Source organism: Thunnus albacares, chromosome 5 (genome assembly GCF_914725855.1).
Source record: "Thunnus albacares chromosome 5, fThuAlb1.1, whole genome shotgun sequence".
Lineage (NCBI taxonomy): Eukaryota > Metazoa > Chordata > Actinopteri > Scombriformes > Scombridae > Thunnus > Thunnus albacares.
The window spans coordinates 10,538,782-10,557,535 of NC_058110.1; the positions used below are offsets into that span (position 1 = coordinate 10,538,782).

At 39.2% G+C, this 18,754-nt stretch overlaps 1 protein-coding gene across 1 annotated transcript in view; it reads left to right on the top strand.

Moving 5' to 3' along the window:
* ajap1 (adherens junctions associated protein 1) overlaps positions 1-18,334 on the top strand; it is a 56,818-nt gene extending 38,484 nt beyond the window's left edge. The window contains exons 3-6 of the mRNA XM_044352877.1: positions 9,045-9,132; positions 9,274-9,516; positions 10,895-11,027; positions 11,985-18,334. Coding sequence (XP_044208812.1) covers positions 9,045-9,132; positions 9,274-9,516; positions 10,895-10,967 — 404 coding nt within the window. The 3' untranslated portion in view covers positions 10,968-11,027; positions 11,985-18,334. The remainder of the gene's footprint in view (positions 1-9,044; positions 9,133-9,273; positions 9,517-10,894; positions 11,028-11,984) is intronic.
* Positions 18,335-18,754: the final 420 nt, after the last annotated feature.

Genomic DNA, 18,754 nt, shown 5'->3' on the forward strand with positions numbered 1-18,754 from the left:
ATTAGTCTGGATCTTGTTAGTTAGACTGTGGTCAAATGTAACCATTAATACACCAAGTGATGATGCATGTTTGACAGCGTAAAGCACCTGTTCCATTATTAAGATAGAAAGAAATGGAGGACTGCAAGCTTCAGAGCACACCGGAAAAGTTGTCAAAATTGCTTGCCTCCTGAAATTAAATGTCTCCTCACATTATGTCAGATGTTCTTCCTGCACAGTAAACACACAAACTTTGGACCAACAGACAGAAACATCATCCACAGTCTCCTCATTAATTATCTGTTTTTTCCATTGTGCAGAAGAGTTTCCCCCTGGCCAGTTAGTCAGTCATTTAACAATATGATCATCCATGTGATACCAGCTAGGGCTGTAATGACACATGGCAACAGAGTCGCTCCTCCGTCCTCCAGCCGTGATCCGTTAATCGTTCTCCCTCCACCGTCATCGAGGATGTTCCAATAGCTGAAATGCATCTTAGAGGAGATGAGGAGAGAGGAGGCTCCTGGAGGGGTTTAGAGCGTGGAGCAATGGGTATATCCTCTGCGGAAGTTTAAATGGACAGCAACTCCCCTTTGATTGAATATCTTTATTGATTGACAGTCAACAGTCAGGCTGTTGTAGTAATACAGCAGATCAGGAAAACTACTTATGGAACAGGAATGACGGCACCAACAGCAGCTTTTCAAATTCATTCATTAAATAAAAATTACTGAATCATGAATCAATCATAAAAAACACTGTAACTTTTTTTTCTCTTCATAAGCCAAAAGGCTTCTCCTTTCTTCTTTTCCGTCTCAGTACATCTCAGCTCCTTCAGGAAAATATGATGCTGCACAGCTGCGTGTCTCCTATGAAATCATCCTGAGCCTAAATGGGACGTCAGACTTTCATAAACTAAATAAGCAATATTTTATTATTATTTTATTATAAGCATATTCTGTAGGGTACAGCTGTTTTTATTGCTCCTTTACGTCGGTTCGTTCTTTCAGTAATTAACGGAATTAAATTGTCTATTTGTGTCTTATTCTGTGGCAGCCAGATAAAAAATGGAGCATCGCAGGTGTTTTCCTTCCAGCTATCACTATGTAGAAATTAAGTAACAATTTAAATGATTAATTAATTAAACATGAATTTTAAGTTTAAAGTTTAGAGTTTAAACTTTTACTTAATTTCTACATAGTGGTAGCTGACTTCTTCATATTTGACAGTTGAGATACTGTGCATCATGAGTACGTGCCGTCTCTTCAAAATTACATTGCAGTGAGTGAGGACGTCCCGTCTGATGGATTAAATTTGTCCGTCTTCACGTCTCTTCCTCATGTTTCTCTCTCGCATCCTCGCTGGGAAGAGCTATGAGGCGAGGAAGAGACGTGAGTGAGGGCTACGTGTCATAACTCCCACTCACTGTTGGCATCGATAGTGCAGGACAACAAAAAAGGAGAATTTATTCTGTTGTTGCAGAATATGCAACAAGTTTAGACCCTCTGCGTTTAGATTTCCCTTTTGTACTATTTTAATGTTTTCTAGTTATTAATATCATCTGTCAGCATGTGAGTCTCTATTGAAGTTTAATGACTTGAAGCCTTAGATGGCTTTAACTCTGTAAGAAATACCTCAAATATCTAATCAATATAATTAGTAAATGAATTAATAACTGAAATTTAATGTACAATTTCCTGACAGTGTACCACCACTGTGCATAGTCAACATTAGAATTCATCTCGTGTTGTGTGGAGGTTGTGTGGATGCTGTAGTTCTTAGGGGATGGCTCCTGTTGCTCCTGCCCTCACAGCGCTCTGGCCATCATACAGGAGGTGTGAGAAGAGGAGGAGGAGGAGTTGGGTGGATGGGGGGGAGGTTATAGCTGTGGTGTCTCCAGATGCTCACTGATTGTTCCTGGTGATTGTGCTGCTAGTAACTACTCCCCCCTCTACTCCATGCAGATGGAGCTGTCAGCTCCATTATGGATATGAGATGATTAAAACTGCAGTCAGTAAAGCCACTACTGATAACTTGGGGCTTGTCAGAGGTCTGAAAGTCACAAGGTTACATTTAGAGGTTTGTGTGGACTAAGTAACAGGTACCATGTGTTCCTGACAGATACAGTAGAGCCTTACAGATTTATCCTGTGGCTTCCTGAAACAGACAGATTTAGTGGATTATTTCAAATAGTAGACGGCATTCAGTGTAGGGGCCAGCAGGTGTTTAAAATAAATAGATCCATATGGCAACAGTTCAACTCACATTATCAAGTTTGTGAAGGGAATGGAGGATTAAATGAATGGAGTAAATAAATAAAATCTACATTGACTGTAGAGCAAAGTGAGCATGTAAAATGTATGTTAAGTGTCTCAGGAATCTATTTTTAAAGAAGCGAGCTCAGTGAACATTGTAATGCTGCATTTTGACCCATGGTAGAACTGTAGAGGCGTACAATACAGCCTCTTCAGCAGTGAGAGAGACACACATAGAGACAGAGAGAAACCACTTTTCCCAGCGGTTACCATGGCAATCTAATAAATTTGCCATTACTCTCCGTATTGACTCTCAATAAAGTCAGTAAAAATGAATCTCCTTTTCTCAAGCGTTAAATATGGACTTAAATGCTGATGCCCTGTGACAGGCGTACAGAGTCAAACCCCCTTACCCTGATTTACAGAAAACTCAGCCAAGAGGAGATGAAGAGGCCAGACTGAGCAGATGCTGTTTCACTTTCTGTTTCTCCACTTCTCAGCTCTTTCTTCATGGCTTGACACATCTGCCTAAAGGAAGAGAAGTGCAGATGTTGACTGATACACTATTTTGAATAGAGGAGATTGTTATATCAATCAGAAGGGATTGGGCAGGATTTTGATATGAGCCCCTCACTTGTGTGTGGTTTCATTTATTTTAGGTTTTGAGAGATTTTTCAGTTTTGTTGAAAAATTACAGAGCATTACTTGACAAGAAAGACAGAGAGAATGATACAGTATGCAGAAATATTGGACTCCAATCCAAAACATAGCAGGTGCATGTTTCCCAGCCCATTCACCTGCTAAACAATTCAGCTAAGCTTTGTTTGATAAAAAATACCTCCTGTCACCAAAATGACAGTACACAGATTTCAGTATGGTTGATTGAAGTTGCCTTAGTAACAAGGCCATTATACACCGACCTGAAAATTGCAGCCGTTTTCATTTGTCTGTTGTTAACAGGATGAGCAACTGTGTGTTCCACACTGTTCATAAAACTGACAGACACACTAGACAAGTGTATCCTCTCATGAGGGACGCCATCATAGAAGAAATACACCCTGGCTTCCTCTTTTTGGGCCATTTTAGCAATTGCCATCCAACCTGGCTGAATTATTCAGCAATGCCTTTGACATTGAGAGACAAGGCATGTAGAGTAATTGTTTCTGATCTCACCCTCTTCAACTTTCCCCTCCTCTCTCTCTCTCTGTCCTCCTCTTCTCTCTTCCTTTCTCAGCACCCTTCACTTCTTCAATAAGTGTTTTAGATTGCCTGGTGACTCAGTGGAAATCAGCCTAGATTGACACTTTGACACCAACGTTAATTGGCAATTCCTTACTATCAGCAGGCCGCCTTTGGCGGAAATCTTTCCCCAACCTGTCCTGTTCAGACATCTAGTTGTGGCAATGACAATCTTGAAAGGGTCATGAAGTGTATTAGTGTGTATTAAATATGCCTGTACAAATGTGCATTGTGGTGTGTGGGAGTGAGGTGGCTCAACCTCTGTAAGCTGCAACTACATTTTACAAATGAGGGGCCTTCCCCACATTTTTCAGGAGCTTTTAAGCCAACACTGTGTGGGTGTAGGCACCATTAGCCCTAAATGGCTCTTTGCAATTCCTGATAGGGCTTACAGTACCACTACACATTAATGATCTGGTAGGCAGGTTGCTGTCTGTCATGGTTAAATATCACAAGTATCAAGAGTATATGTACATGCAGGGTATAAGCAAACACATTACTGTTCTCCTGTAGCTTTCTTCTACCTGATGTATATTTGAACAACAGGATTTTTTCACAGAAGACATTTTGACATGTCAAGATCAAGATATACTTTATTCGTATCCAAAGGGAAAGGCATATTTACACCAGGAAAGGCACAGGTGTAAATAATAAAATGAATGATGGCTGAATTCCATTTGCCTGCTTCGGTTTCAGGGTTCTGGTATTGCACATGCTTGCTCACTGTCACACTGTCATGGTTTACTGAAGATTAGAGCCATTGTTGATGTTATTAGTAACACTGTGTGCTTTTCCCACGACGACAAGTCATAATGTCTACCATGAAAAAGGCCTATTGTCTATAAAAAAATGACAAAACACCCTTATAACTAATTATTTAATGAAAAGGAAAATCACATATTGTGGATATATGGCAAATATATACAGTATATATATACAAAAGCTAACTGCTGGTTTGTCACTATATGAGTAACACCTCTCACATTGGTCACATGGTCATTTGTTCTATTGTTAATATAAAAATATTGATTAGTGCAGCTTTAAAGACATCCTGATCTGGTAACAAGTTCATTTGAAGCGTACTTAAAGAAACAGAAAGTCTGCTGTTAATGTCAAACTGTCACAAACTCATCCAGCTCAGCTATTAAGAAGAACTGGGTTCAGGTCTGTGGTCAAGCTACACACAGTAACTCATGTTAGGAAGGTTAAATCCTCATCAACTTCTGCCTCAGTTCAAATGTGGTTAAGGGTGTTGTGACCACATTTTAAATATTAATGTAATGCTGTTTTTGCTGTGTTGTTAGGCTTTTTTTAACCTTTAACTTTGTAGTGAATGTGTTACAAACCTGGTTGTATTTTCAGCTGTCTGCTTGACCTTTCTGTTGTGTTTGGTCATGTAGATATTTTAAACTGAGGCAAACATTGTATTACTAAAGGTAAGTGTATATCTTAAATGCATTCAGCCTGAAAAAAAAAACAAGATAAAGTGATGTGACAATGGTAAAAACCATATTGATGAGTTTCCAAAGGTGCTACAAAGCAGACATTACCTGCTATGCACATTTATTGACTCCACACTGAGTTTTTGCGTCTAAGCTTGAGATCTTTTATTAAAACTAGGTAGCAAGGGGAGATGTCATTTAACCGCCATGCTTTTCTTTGACATGTTCATCAAACTGTCATGGCCAAGAAAAAATCTAATTTATTTTTTGCTGGAAGCTTTGATGGGGGCTCAAATCCTGCTGCCATAGAGGTCACAATCTCTGTCCCCTCTTCTCTGTATCCCTTTCTGTCCCTTCCTTTTTCTGTCCCTCTCTCTCTCTCTCTATCTATCTCCTTCTCAGCCCCTCTTTGTTTGGCAGTGATTTGACCAAACAAAACCTAAGCAAGGTGACTGCCAAAGGTGATTTTTCAACCTGACTGCCAGGACACAATGAGTTTTAGATAGGCAGGCCAAATTTCCTCCCTCCAACTGGCAGTGCTGGATGAAAATAGAAATGGCCTCTGCACTCAGATTTGTCACCCATGTCATTATCTGCTCTATTATTCCTGCACCCTTAAGCATACTGCCCTGAAAATGAGGTTATAATAGACCTAATGTTGGTGTTTGTGTTGCTGGACCTCACGTTCTTGTTTTCATTTGCTTCATTAAAGAGCTGTATAAGGTACGTGTGCATATGTCTGGCTCCAAACGGCAGCTTGAAGTAACTCTTTATGAGCTATTTGGACTTAAATACCCTGAAATCGTGTAACATAACATCAGTAAACTACACACAGCATTCTCAATTGGATTGGAGACTTTGATATAAAATCACAGGCTGACAATGCTGCTAAACAGCATGTGTTGTGTCCACTGACATCACATTCATCAATAGATTGTTGCATGCACAATTTTACTCTATTTCACTTGTTCCCTGTCCATGGCTGTCGATAGGAAGTTGGGATAGGACACAACTTAATGCAGCCCCTTAATGTGATTTAATCGTTTGTGGTATTACATTATCAAAAGCTGTTTTTGATTTGAAATCTCCTGCCTAAGAAGTGCCCTCTTTCTCTCTGAAATCAGTGTAAAATGAGACAATTCTCAGTAGAGACCTCAGCTATTGATCAAGGTCAGGGGCAAGCTCTGCTATGCCTGAACTTCGACAGATGTTAATTTATGACCAAGCACTTTCAACCTAAGAGCCTTGACGTCATCCGCAGACAGGCAGAGGGGGAGATATGATGATAGAGCGTGAATATGAGGAAAATGGCTTGCCAGATAAGTTAATGTGCCTTTGCCGTGGCAGGGGACTCTGATTGCGCTGGGAAGGTAAGGCTTCCCTTAGCCAGGCGGAGATATCATTAATCCAAGTTTGACCTGGCCTGCCTTTTGCACGGCCCTGCCCAGAAGTTTATTATCCAACAGGAGGCTGTCCAGGCAGCAGGCAGGCAGAGGAGAGGCCGTGTGCTTTTCCAAAATGACCGAGCAGCACTTCCTTTTGAGCCTTCCCGAAGACAAATTGGCTTGAATCAGCAGCTAGGCAGCTGGCTGATGGAGAGGTGAGATGTATAAGGCCCACGTTGGCATTTTCATCATGACGGCTTTTCTTTTTAGTTTTTTTTTCCTCCTGCAGCATGTCACCTGCTGCAGTGTGTCATTGTGTCCTAGTCACTCTCATGCTCTATCACTCACCCACACACATACACGACACACTAACCGTGCAATAGGCATGCACTAATCCTCACTTTAGACATGTACAGTACCTCAGTTTTGTTTGTGGATTACTGTCCTCTGGCTAAAGTGAGAGATCAGCACATGCGGGAGTCTTTAGACTGTAAATAAAAACAACGCTTTTGTTCATTAGTCACACAGAACAAAGGGAGAAAGCACAGAACATTTGGTCCTCATTCATATCTGCAAGCTGGTTAAGATGCAGTACTTAAGCAAAAGGCTGCAGTGCCTCATTTAAAATATACTCATAATTTTATGGCTTTGCAATGTCCAGACGGCTTAGCAAAACAAAGCTATAAACCAGATACCTCCAGGATTCAACAAAAGTGTGTGATAATGTGTTACATACATACAGTCTGTACGAGTTATTTTCTCAACCTGTTCTTTATCACTATCATCACTATAATTGGGTTTTAATTTTGTCCAATAATGACGTTTCCTTAAAGCAGGCAGACAAGTACAAGTAGATCTTAAACAGTCCAGTGTATCATGAATATTAACAATCAGTGGGCATGCGCTTGGAGACAAGTAAGCTTGTGACATCTGGAGAAGTCCTGGCTGAAGTTACTCTTTCTCACTGTCACATAAATACTGCGGTCCAGATACTTAGTTTAGAGGCAGAGCATTGAATTACCACAGAAACACTGAAATCAATCAGTATTTTTATATTTACAATGGATCAAATGATGTATAATGTGAAAAAAGTCATTTGTATTGACAGAGAATGATCACCACCTCTGCAGTTCATCTGAGTTACAGCATTGCATTGCACAGCATTTTAGCTTCTTTTAGCTGATTGTTTTGGGACTTTTGCCCACAAACTCAGCTGTCATCAACCTCAGTTTCAGTTTCAAAAGCTGTAGCCACTGTATTCTACCTGCCCAGCATCAAATGGCATGACAGACAATACCGACTATAGCTGGTAAACATATGAAGCATTTAGCAGCTAAAGAGTGTTTCTCTCTAGGGGTTGGTGTAAACCAAAACAGAGCTGAAAGGAGAGAGAATATTAAACTTATTTTCATCCAAGGACCCCAAACATGACTACAAATGAATATTATTTTTAGCACTGAATGTGTAAATGCACAATTGTGCCATTTTTAAGGTAATGATACTTGACAGATGTAGTGTTTTCAGCTGTGCTGCTGCTGCTCAGAGGGACCAAACCCCCCCCCCAAAAAACAGTTTTATGTAGCATGAAAATGACTTAATTGTAACGTCTTAAGAACTATAAAAATGTCTGAAACAATTTCTGAAAAACCTGAATTGCCTGCCTTTAAAGCATGAGTTTGATTCAGTTTACTATGCGCAGTGTACATTTGATGATACCAAACCAATGGTGAAATCTGACAGTATGATGTGAGTGGTGCTAGCAGTGCTGTTGAATTTATTTTTTATGAACGTTTATTTGATGCAAGTTGGTCACATTAAGGTTTCATACTGCTCTGATTGTTATATTGCTCAGTTCTAGTTTCAACATGTACAGTAGCTGTTAAGTCACAAAAAGGCTTTTGGCAAATGTTTGTTTATTTTGGTATTTAAATAGTTGATAGTATGGTGAACAATTACAGTGTCTAAATTTGTCCCTGTGAAGCCCTTAAGAATAGCATGAACAACACCTAATTTCTCGCTCTAACAAACCAGTTTTAATGCTTGTGTGTGTGTCCTTATTCATCTACCCTGCATTTAACATGCCTACCTTTTCTCTTTCAGACAACCTATCAGGATCACCTTTTGATCAAATATTGTATTTGATATACTATATCAAAAAATCTGTTCTCACTTAATGTTTAAATAAAAGCCTCAGGGCAAAATCTACAGAGATTCTTTGAGGTGAGGAAAAGCATACAAGCTCTTAGTGTGTGGGGTTTCTTTTGGAGAATTCATCTGGTATGAAAAATAATTAAAGTAGATCTTACTCTAGGATTTGGTATACATTGGCATAATACAGTCAATAAACAACCACAAACATATGAATTTGGGTTTATTTTCTACTTTTAATGATATAAGAATAATAAGTTTTATACTTGGAGAAAACTTGGACTTGAACTTAGTTATCCATTACAGTTGGCTCTACTGTAATGGAATAATTCATATCACTCTTAAATTATGAATAGCAGTGGGTGACAGTGTCATCAATACTTACTGAAGAGCAAAATTGCTCTGGGTTGTCATCCTCTACTTTTCTAGTGAGCTGCCCTTGATACTTTGTATAGTGCTGTGGGTTTGTACATTACAGAAAACAAAGGAGAAGCAATGTGTACGGCTCTCTGCTGTGAACAAAAAGAGTGAGACCATTTCCTCCACAAATGACTGTAATTCTCTGCTCTTCTGGTTTTTTTTCCATCTTTTTGCAGGTTTGGCAGTTCACCAGATAATCACAATCACTGTGTCTCTCATTATGGTTATCGCAGCCTTGATCACAACACTCGTCCTTAAAAACTGGTAGGAAAGATTCCTTTACTTTTTACTCGTAAAGACAGCACACTGTAGCACCTCACACTTTGTTAGAAATCATTGTAGCTGACCAAAGGTACAAGGTATGATTTTATGTTTGTTGTTTGTCTTTGGTGCGTGTTTTTGTAGCTGTGCGCAGTCGGGAAATGGTCGCCACAATAGCCATCAGCGCAAGATCCACCAGCAGGAAGAAAGCTGCCAAAACCTGACAGACTTCACCCCAGCCCGGGTGCCCAGCAAGGTGGACATCTTCACTGCCTACAATGACAGCCTGCAGTGCTCACATGAGTGCGTTCGGACTGCCGTGCCCATCTACACTGATGAGATGATCCAGCAAACGCCCGTCTACAAGACTGCTTACAACGGAAACAGGTACACTGGCCAAGGACTCTTTATAGCATGAAAGGTGGAAGCACATCAAAACAGGAAGAAATACATATTCCAATACTTTAGGCATCGGACAGTTACAAAGAGGAAATCATAATGCAAACAGATGAGAAAGAGTAATGACAATCATAGTGAATCAAGAAATATTTGAATCAAGGAATACTTGGACTCTTCACACTGTTAATGTTTTATGTTTTGTTATTACTCTGAACCGTTATCAGCTTTGGTCAGAGGTTTGTGTGAGTAAATCAACACATAGACATAAATTGGTTGTCTGTAATGCTGTTGTCCATTGCCTCATTCCTTGTCCATCTGCCTGACACCTGGAGTGCTGGCTGAGCGGTGTGTCTCAGCACGCTCAAGCTGCACACAAAAATCTTAATGTAACAGATTTTTTTGTTGTGTAATGAGTCAGTTTATAGATGTAGGGCAATGGGACTTCAAGTCTTAACAGTGCCATTTTCTGTCTACTTGATATTTCTGACAGCATTTCAAATGGCAGACAGCTATAATACTTTGAAAACTGAACTTCAATACCTTGTCTTGTAATGTAATGTCAGTCAACTGCACACAACACGTCCATGTTTACCAACCCAGCCGATCTGTGCTGCTTTTATAGCAAAGGACAGGAAAATAATGTAACACTGGTGAGTCACTGGTGTGTTTGTGTTTCACTCTAAATTATTAATTTCTGTGGATGAATATGTGTCTCTCTTGCGTATGTTGGTGTTATACCTCAAACTCATCATTATATGTGTAACGTGACAATAGGCTTGGTAGAGTTTTGACAGTGTTTACTAGATAACAGTAACAGTCATCTAAGCTGCTGAGCAAGCAAAGATGGTCACGCTTACTCTTTGTATTCAGACCCTGCAACAGATTCATTACATTGGCAGTGAGGGAAGGATAATTAATCTGGTATGAATAGTCTAGTGTCTGGATTTATTTATTTAAAGTCAGGAAGAATGCCTACGCTACTGGTGCCATCTCTCATGTTTAGCAATAAGATTGCTAACATTGATGAATACAGGATTTTTACCTCCTCTTCTCAGTATGTGATTACCTCAGTCTCTCTGTTTGTGTCTGTGAGTGACGGTTCCATGTTGACTGTGTCATCAAAGGCTAACTATGAAGATTATTAGGTCTTGAAAGAGGTATGCAGTCTATTGAAAAAAATGTTTGTCTTCTGAGGAACCCTAACTACACACCTGCTCCACCATAGGGTCACTTCAGAATCAATTCAGGTTAAAAGCTTCCTATTGACAACCAACATAGTACTAATGGGATAAATATGGTACCAGTCAAACTGCATCATATTCATATCAGTTGATGATGCTCTAACCTCTCGCACTTTATCCCACAGGCCCTCCCCCACTGAAAGACAACTGATTCCTGTGGCCTTTGTGTCAGAGAAATGGTTTGAGATCTCTTGTTGACAAGCTGAAGGCCTTGTTCACTTCCTGTAGGTGGAAGAGACTTCCTGAATTCACGCTCTGGTAGGTACTGTGCCACTTTGTCCCGTTGCAAATCATTGCCTGAGCCTTAGCCACCTCCATCCCTGTGGTGATGCTGCCCCACTTTGGGAATAGAAGGGAACTTGGCAAGTTTGTCATTTGTGACATCATCATGACATCATTATGCCCCCTCTCCGTCTTCTGTGCAGTTTTGAAAAAGGATTGAGAAATCCTGTTCAGTGTATTATCATAGGTTGTTAGTTGATATAAGAGACTATTTGTGTATACATCAGCATTAACAAGCTATATGTTCATAGTTAATGATTTCACTGCTCATATCTAAAACATTTTCATTAATATGTATGTCACCAACCTCGTTCTTACACCAATAGCATATTGTTTTGAGCATTTCTAGGAGTGAAGGGGCATTTTCACTTGACTTGCGACATATTTTTATCCATGGCTATATGCCAGAATGGCCTGCATTTGAAATTCAAAGCGTGAAAGTTAAACACATGCTCTGGCCCCACAGTGTTGCTGGAAGCCCGGAGGGAGGTGTAACGTCTGCTATTGACCCAGATTTTAAAAGGAATAGATTGCCTGCAGGTAGTGTAGTGAGAGGACAGCGCCTCGCCGATGTCTGGACACACATTAGTCTCAGTCAACTCAGCTCTCTAAAGTGTGCTCCCAATGCTGAAGTCTTAAAAGACATAAGATCCCTTATTATCTCTGCAAAGTTAATGTATTTCTTAGGCTTAAGTGTATGTTTCAGCAGGCCTTAACATTACAGATTTTTAACAAAGCATTGCTCTTTCATCTGGTGTGAGAAAGGCACTTGATTGCATGTTTTTCAGGCCAGACTTGGATACCAATTCCCCCTAAATTAAATGGAAAGTAGGCTAGCTTTGAAAATCTTATCTGTGTTACAGTGATTTCTTTATTATTCTCTGGGCTGATGATGAGGGGTAATTGTGATTCTGTTCTCTTACATCTCCACAGGATCCAGTTGGAAACAATAAACACACAAAAACAGCTTCTTTTGTAAAATAGTGTGATCACTCTTTGGACACTGGTGAAGATATTTATTTTTCTAGAGATGACAAGCAGAGCAGCCACAACGCTGCCAATCCATATTTCCAGGAACGTGCAGTCATTTAGATATAGATCATATATAGGTACATTTACAGGATGTGTGAGGCAAGACTGTGACCGTCACGGATGTCTCAAGGAAAACATGGAAGTATATTTGACATTTGACAAAGGCACCCAAGGAGCTGCTGTGGGTGGAAGATGAACTGTATTTCTGAACAATGTGCCAATAATGCCACTATGTGCCACAACCTGGATAGAAGGAAGTTTCAACAACAACTGATGGACTAAACAAAGAGCGCTATATTAACCCTGTATCGACTCCAACTACATTGTTTTTTTTTTGTGTGTGTTTTTTTAAAGAAATGTGAAAGTTAAAAAATGCTACAAATGTATTTGAATATGTTTTGAAATAGTTTTAAGAAATGTGTTGCAAAAGAGTCTAAAAGATATTTATATGAAGCACTATTCTATTAGTCGGGGAAGAGAGAAGATGGAAAAAAGAAACGGTATATGCTTTATTGAACAGTTGATTTTAAAACATTGTTTCTATCGGTCCCATTTTAAAAACAGAATAGTTATGTCTATTTTTTTACACAGAAGAGTCTGCCACACCCCTAACAGCGGAGGTCCGAAGCACCTGGGATTTAGCACTGTTAATTAAATATTCCCCCACCCAAGCTCAGAAAGAAAGAGAAACCATCTGAATACACATCGTGCAAGCCAATCCGATGCCTGTTCCAAATGCTTATTATGTGAGATTTGTAGCTGAATTTGCTTAAACGAAAAATACACAAAAGGTTTCTGTGGTGCAGGCTCACTGCTGCAATGAACCCCATAGCAGCAAATTCATATATAGATTGTGTAAGGACCGCTACAAAAGACTGCATGGAGCTGGACAGGACACTCATACTGCCTCAGGTCTGTCTAGCTCTCTTGCACACTTCATTTTGGTTTCAGTCTCAGCAGCTGTTTGGGATCAATTCTAATGATTAGTTGTGATTCAGATCGGAGCTGCAATGCTGAAAAGGGTGGAATAGATTCAATATGAGCTTCACATTCAAATAATTCATGTGATAATTTGCATAAATAGGAAGGAGATTGAAAAATTAATCCCCCTACAGATAATAAATGAATATCCCCACCCAACTCCCAGATTGGTTCACTTTTGACAAATTATTTCTGATGTCTACAAGGCTGAATTATAGTCAGAGAGTCAAGAAGAACATGAACCAATTTGTTTAAGAGAATAAAATTATCCTCAGTTTTTAAACATAGACTTTGAGAAGCTGTGAAAGAGGTGCTGCAAAAGGGCGTCCCTCAGGATCAAAATGATGTGCATCATGTGTTTTAAATGCTGAGTGCAAGCAGGAAGGAATTCCCTCACCAAATGTGGTTAGTTCACTTCAGTGCCAGATCCACTCAACAGTTTGAGGACAATTTTTCTACCATATCAGAATTTCAGCTAACACAGACAGTATTTTGGGGATTGGTGACAAATAGATTGTTTTATTTTGTGCTAAAGGAAGCAGAGCGAAAATATGATAGACTTATGAGAAAGAAGAGTTGAATTTTATTCTTTTAGAAACCTAAAACACTCAGTGTCAGTGTATTGTTGAAGTAAGAGGATTATGACAAGCCAATCAGCCACCGCCAAATTGGTTTAAACTATCTCTTAAGTAAAGGTGAGGAAACTCCATGGTCAGGCAGGACAGTAAAGCTCTCCTGAGAGCATTCTAGCACCAATAATTTTATTATCAACCTCAAGCTCTGAAAGACAGATTACCTTTGTGCTCTGAAACTTTTGAGCAGGCCGCCTATAAATCTACCTTTATTGTGCTGTGGGTTTGTACAAAGCACAAATACAATTCTGTAATTGTAAATGTTTTTGGCTGCAGACAGCAATATGTACAGATCAAAAAGGAGGGTTTTATTGTGTGTCGACAGTGGATCTCCAGTAATTCTCCTTAAAGGATTCGAGAAAACAGGTTGTTCCAGTGAGATCAGTATCCGTAAATGTGAGCCATTCAGGAGGTGCCAAGATGGTGTGGGATAAACACTGTGGTGCAAAACTCAAAACTGCTTTTGCCCATTCACAACATAAAAACCACTCTCATGAATGACCCATACCAGTTCAGCCTCACATGTGTGTCAGGCTGCGGAGTTGCTTCTTTGACATAACATATATTTTTTTGAATGAAGAGTGTTATCTTAATAGTCAGAGGGTTATGAAAACTTAATGTATATTATACATGTGTAAATGTATTTTCTATATATTTGCTTCTATTTGTGTACAGGTGTGTTATATTTTTCAAAACCTCTCCTGTTTTTGGGAAGGTTTCAGCTAGGTCGGGGATAGTGTCTTTGTTTACATGTGTAACTACGGTATTTCTTTCAAAACACAAAACTAACCTTGTGCCAAGCTTCCTACCTGCACTTTCAAGCAGTACTTGTATTATATCTTTAGCTAGCCAGTATAATACTTCAGTAGACGCTGCAATAGTTCAGAGACTGGAGAGTCATTTCCAGGTGGAATGTGTGAAAGTAACAGTGCTGAGTGGTTTGAAGAAATGTTGTGATCATATCTTGGGTTCTGCTGTATTCATGGTTGGCTGGGAAACCAATGACTTGCTGTTCTTAAACATCATTTCTACATGAATTATAATATACAGTGTTTCATCACATGAATAATAAACAGTGTAAATCCAACAGTAGCTGCCAAGAAACCAACTTCACTTGATCTAGACTGGGTTGCATTCATTTGTCATATTTCTCATATTGTATTTGTATATACATATCGCTACAACTGCCCCAGACAAATGTATGATTTGTCACATACTTTACTGTAATAACTGCGAAAACTAACAAATATTATATATTATGAGCATATGAAATAATCAGGGAAAGAATTGTAAAGAGAGGATGGCTAGGACTTTGTCTGGATTTTCCTTTTTGCTGCAACTGCTAAAAGAGGTACACATAAGGATGTGGGAAACTATTTCATTTATCAAGGTTTTTTAAAGGATAATTCTAGTTTATTTCAACTTGGGCCTCATCTTTAAGTATAGGCATGGGTTGGCAATTCTGGTCTGTTGGTTGGCTGGTCCACCTCTTTGGTCCAAACTGAAATATCTTAATAACAATTAGATGGATTGCCATGACAATTTGTATAGACATTCATAGTCCTCTTAATAAGAATCCTAATGAATTTGGTGATCCCCTGACTTTACTTCTAGCACCAAAATCAGGTTGACATATTTGGCTCATAGCGTAATGTCTTGACTACCGATTGATGTATTACCATAAAAATTGGTTGAGATATCTTTGGTGCTGACAAGATGAAACCTAATAACTTTGGTATTCCTCTGATCCCTTGACAAGCATGCTAACACACTAAACTAAGATGGCGAACATTGATGTTCATTGTCATTGTGAACAAGTTAGCATGCTGACATTAGCATTTAGCTCAAAGCATTGCTGTGCTGCCTCACAGACCCACTAGCATAACTGTAGACTCTTTGTCTTGTTAGCTTTGACCAACATTTCTATCGGTTATGATGACATTGTACAGCAATATAGCTGCACTGAAATCCTCCAAACTGTGCGCATGTAGCGGCATGTTTAAGTAACCTACATAAGGTTGGTTATTTAACCTACAGTAGGTTAGTTAATCCTTCATTTCAGCCTGTAAATTAATGTTTTCAACAGACAGTTTAGATATTCATTTTACCATTCACCTTCCTTTTCCAAATAAGTCACTAGTGTTTGCTAACAATTTATCCAACTGTTCATGTTACCCTATCTGAGTTATTTTTAGTGATGTTGCCACATTCCAAGATCTCAACAATTAACTTGGTGAGTACAATGTTATAATTACTGAAAGGAATGATGGCCAAAAGTATGAAAATTAGACCCAAGTTGTACTAAACCTGAATTATCCATTAAGCATACATACTGCAGATTGTTAGCGATCTTTGCTGAAATATCATGAAGGTTTTCCCAATCACAGCCACAACTTTAAGAAATTCGGTCTGCTGGCCATTTGAGACCATGCAAGTTCTGAACTGCTTTGAAAACTGTTTTATCAAAGGAGGTACTTGTGGTTGCCAAGTTTCTGTACTACTTACACTGTACCTGATAATTGTAAAATGTCAATGTGAGCCTACTGAAAATCGTTGAAATTTTTGTACCAAGCTGATAATGTGTGGGACTGATTTCTGATTCTACCAAATCTGATTAGACAAAGGGGAACTTTGACATTTTGAATTTCTTTCTGTGTTTAATACTGTGGGGAAAAGGTTTCTAGGGTTTCTAGGTAAGGTCACAGGGAAGCTTGTTTGCATTGATTAAAACTGTAGGGAGCTGCTAGCTAAAAGCGATCCACTTTGCATTTCTGAAGGACATTTAGATGAGGAAAAATTTAACTCGCAGCTGTGATATCAACAGGCACATGTATCTGGAGACATTGGCAAACATCACCCTTCCTCCTTTTACCTCTGTCTGAAATCCAACTGATATGCAAGGAAATGCCTTACTGCGTTCTTGCCTTTTCAGTTTATATTTCAGGATAGCTGATGAGAGTGGTGTATTACAGCTAAGAGGGAGGAAAATGATTCCACTCCACTGGTCAGATTTGATTCAGGTAACGTGAGAGCAATGCAGGCAAAGGCAGGGAGAAAGGGGAGGGGGAGCTTGTAGAAAAGTCTTAAATAGACACCAAAGACTTGACATGCCTTTTTTCACAACAAATGAATATTTTGCGGCTCCCGCCTCTGTCTCCTCAGCAAGCCACGAAACCTATGTTCCCTTCAGCACAAACAAGCTATCAATCAGCAAGGCTTTTCCTGTCAAGATGAAGGATGCAGCGCGCATTCATCTACAGGGCCTGTGATTCCTGTTTGCATGTCAGACATAAGAAGTGGACCTTATTGACATGTGTTGTTTGAATTAGATGTTGGCTCCAAGGCCAGGGCTTGTTTTTTCCATATCATCGGAAGCATTCACACGAGAGGAGGCGAATCAATGTATCGATTATGTTAAATCATGGCCTTCGGGTTTCTGAATTTCCGAGAAACATGTTTCACAGCCATCAGTGATGGTGATTTAAATAAAGACAGTTATCAATAGTAGGTTTTTCAAACAACAAGGTGAGACTCAACAGAGCACCAGAGAAATAGTTAATTTAACACTGAAGAACGCAACTCAAAGGGAAGGAAAAGGTTTATCTTTATAGACTGATATGTATCTCACTGAATCCATTTTTTATCCTGTCAGAAAACTGTAGCTCCTCACTCCGCTTCTCCTCATTGTTAAAAAAAAAAAAAATCACGTACTGTGCGCTTACTGTATCTAAAGTGGAGGGCTCCGACTCTCCTCTCGGGTCATGTTTTTACTTTTCTATTCACAAGAGCTAAGGCACTGTCACTGTCAGTGCTTATCAATACAGTCAAAGACTTGAAAAAAAACAAAACAGCAGCACTTTGTTCGCAATATCACAATTCTCTAATAATCCCTCTGTTAGAAGGTGATTTGCATGGAGGGCCTCTGACTGCCTTCAGAACAAAGTGAAGATCTGGAGTGAGAGACAAGGAAATTTGGGATAACAGGAAAACAGTGATTCATGGTTGCATATTTTCAGAGTTGTTGAAAATCTGAGTGGACAGAGGTGTAAAAAATATAAACATAAATAGCATACGTACAGTTTCAATTTCAAGGGGTGAGGAAGTTGTACAGGATTATTTTCTTTTGGGAGTGGGGTGGGGTGGGTGGGGTATTTTCACATGGGGGCACACGTGGTTTGTTCATTAAAGCAGACTTACAATCACAATTCATACCTACCATGAAGGAACCTGAGTCGAGTTGTGTTGTCGCCATAAAAATGAAGAGTTTGTACTTTGTGACTCTTAAAAACTTTTTATATTTGTGTTTAATATATCAATGAGTACCTCTGTTAACTTTTGTATAAGACCTATTACTATAGTATATACAAACACACATACACACACAACACACCTCCACAAAGGGACTCCAGTCTGTCTCTGTGACGGCTAAATGTTGTATAACTTTTATTTTGTGTCTTATGAACCACATCTCTTCCTTTTGTAGTTATTGGTAAACGTTTCGATTTCCAGGTGACTTTGATTTGGTTACTCTTGTACTACTAAGCTCTGTATTTGCAAGCACTGTAAATGCGATTCTCATTGGATTCGTCCTCTGTACATTTAGTACTCTGATGTTGCTATTAATAAAACGTAAAACAACATGGGCTTGTGCTATAGGGAGTTTGTTGAGAAGAGTCCAGGGTGGGCAGTGATCAGGGCACAACAGCACAAAATAAAAGATTTGAATATGACTTCAAGCTGGGTTCTGTATGAGTTTGTCAAATCAAATGACATGGTTATTTTATAGTTGCTATGCTTAGTTAGAATTTTAATCAATGAATAATTATCTTGTTCAATTTGATACATTAATATTATTACTGCCAACAAATGAGACCAGCGCTATAAGGGGAGCACCATCATCTACCAGCACTCACACTGCGTGACACTGGATCAGACTTAATAAGAAATCTGCAGAGGGTGCTGCATGAACTGAGTGAAAAGTCAATGAAAGAGGTCTCACATTTTATTGCTTTTAATATAAACAAGACAAGATACATAAAACTTAGTATCAACATCATT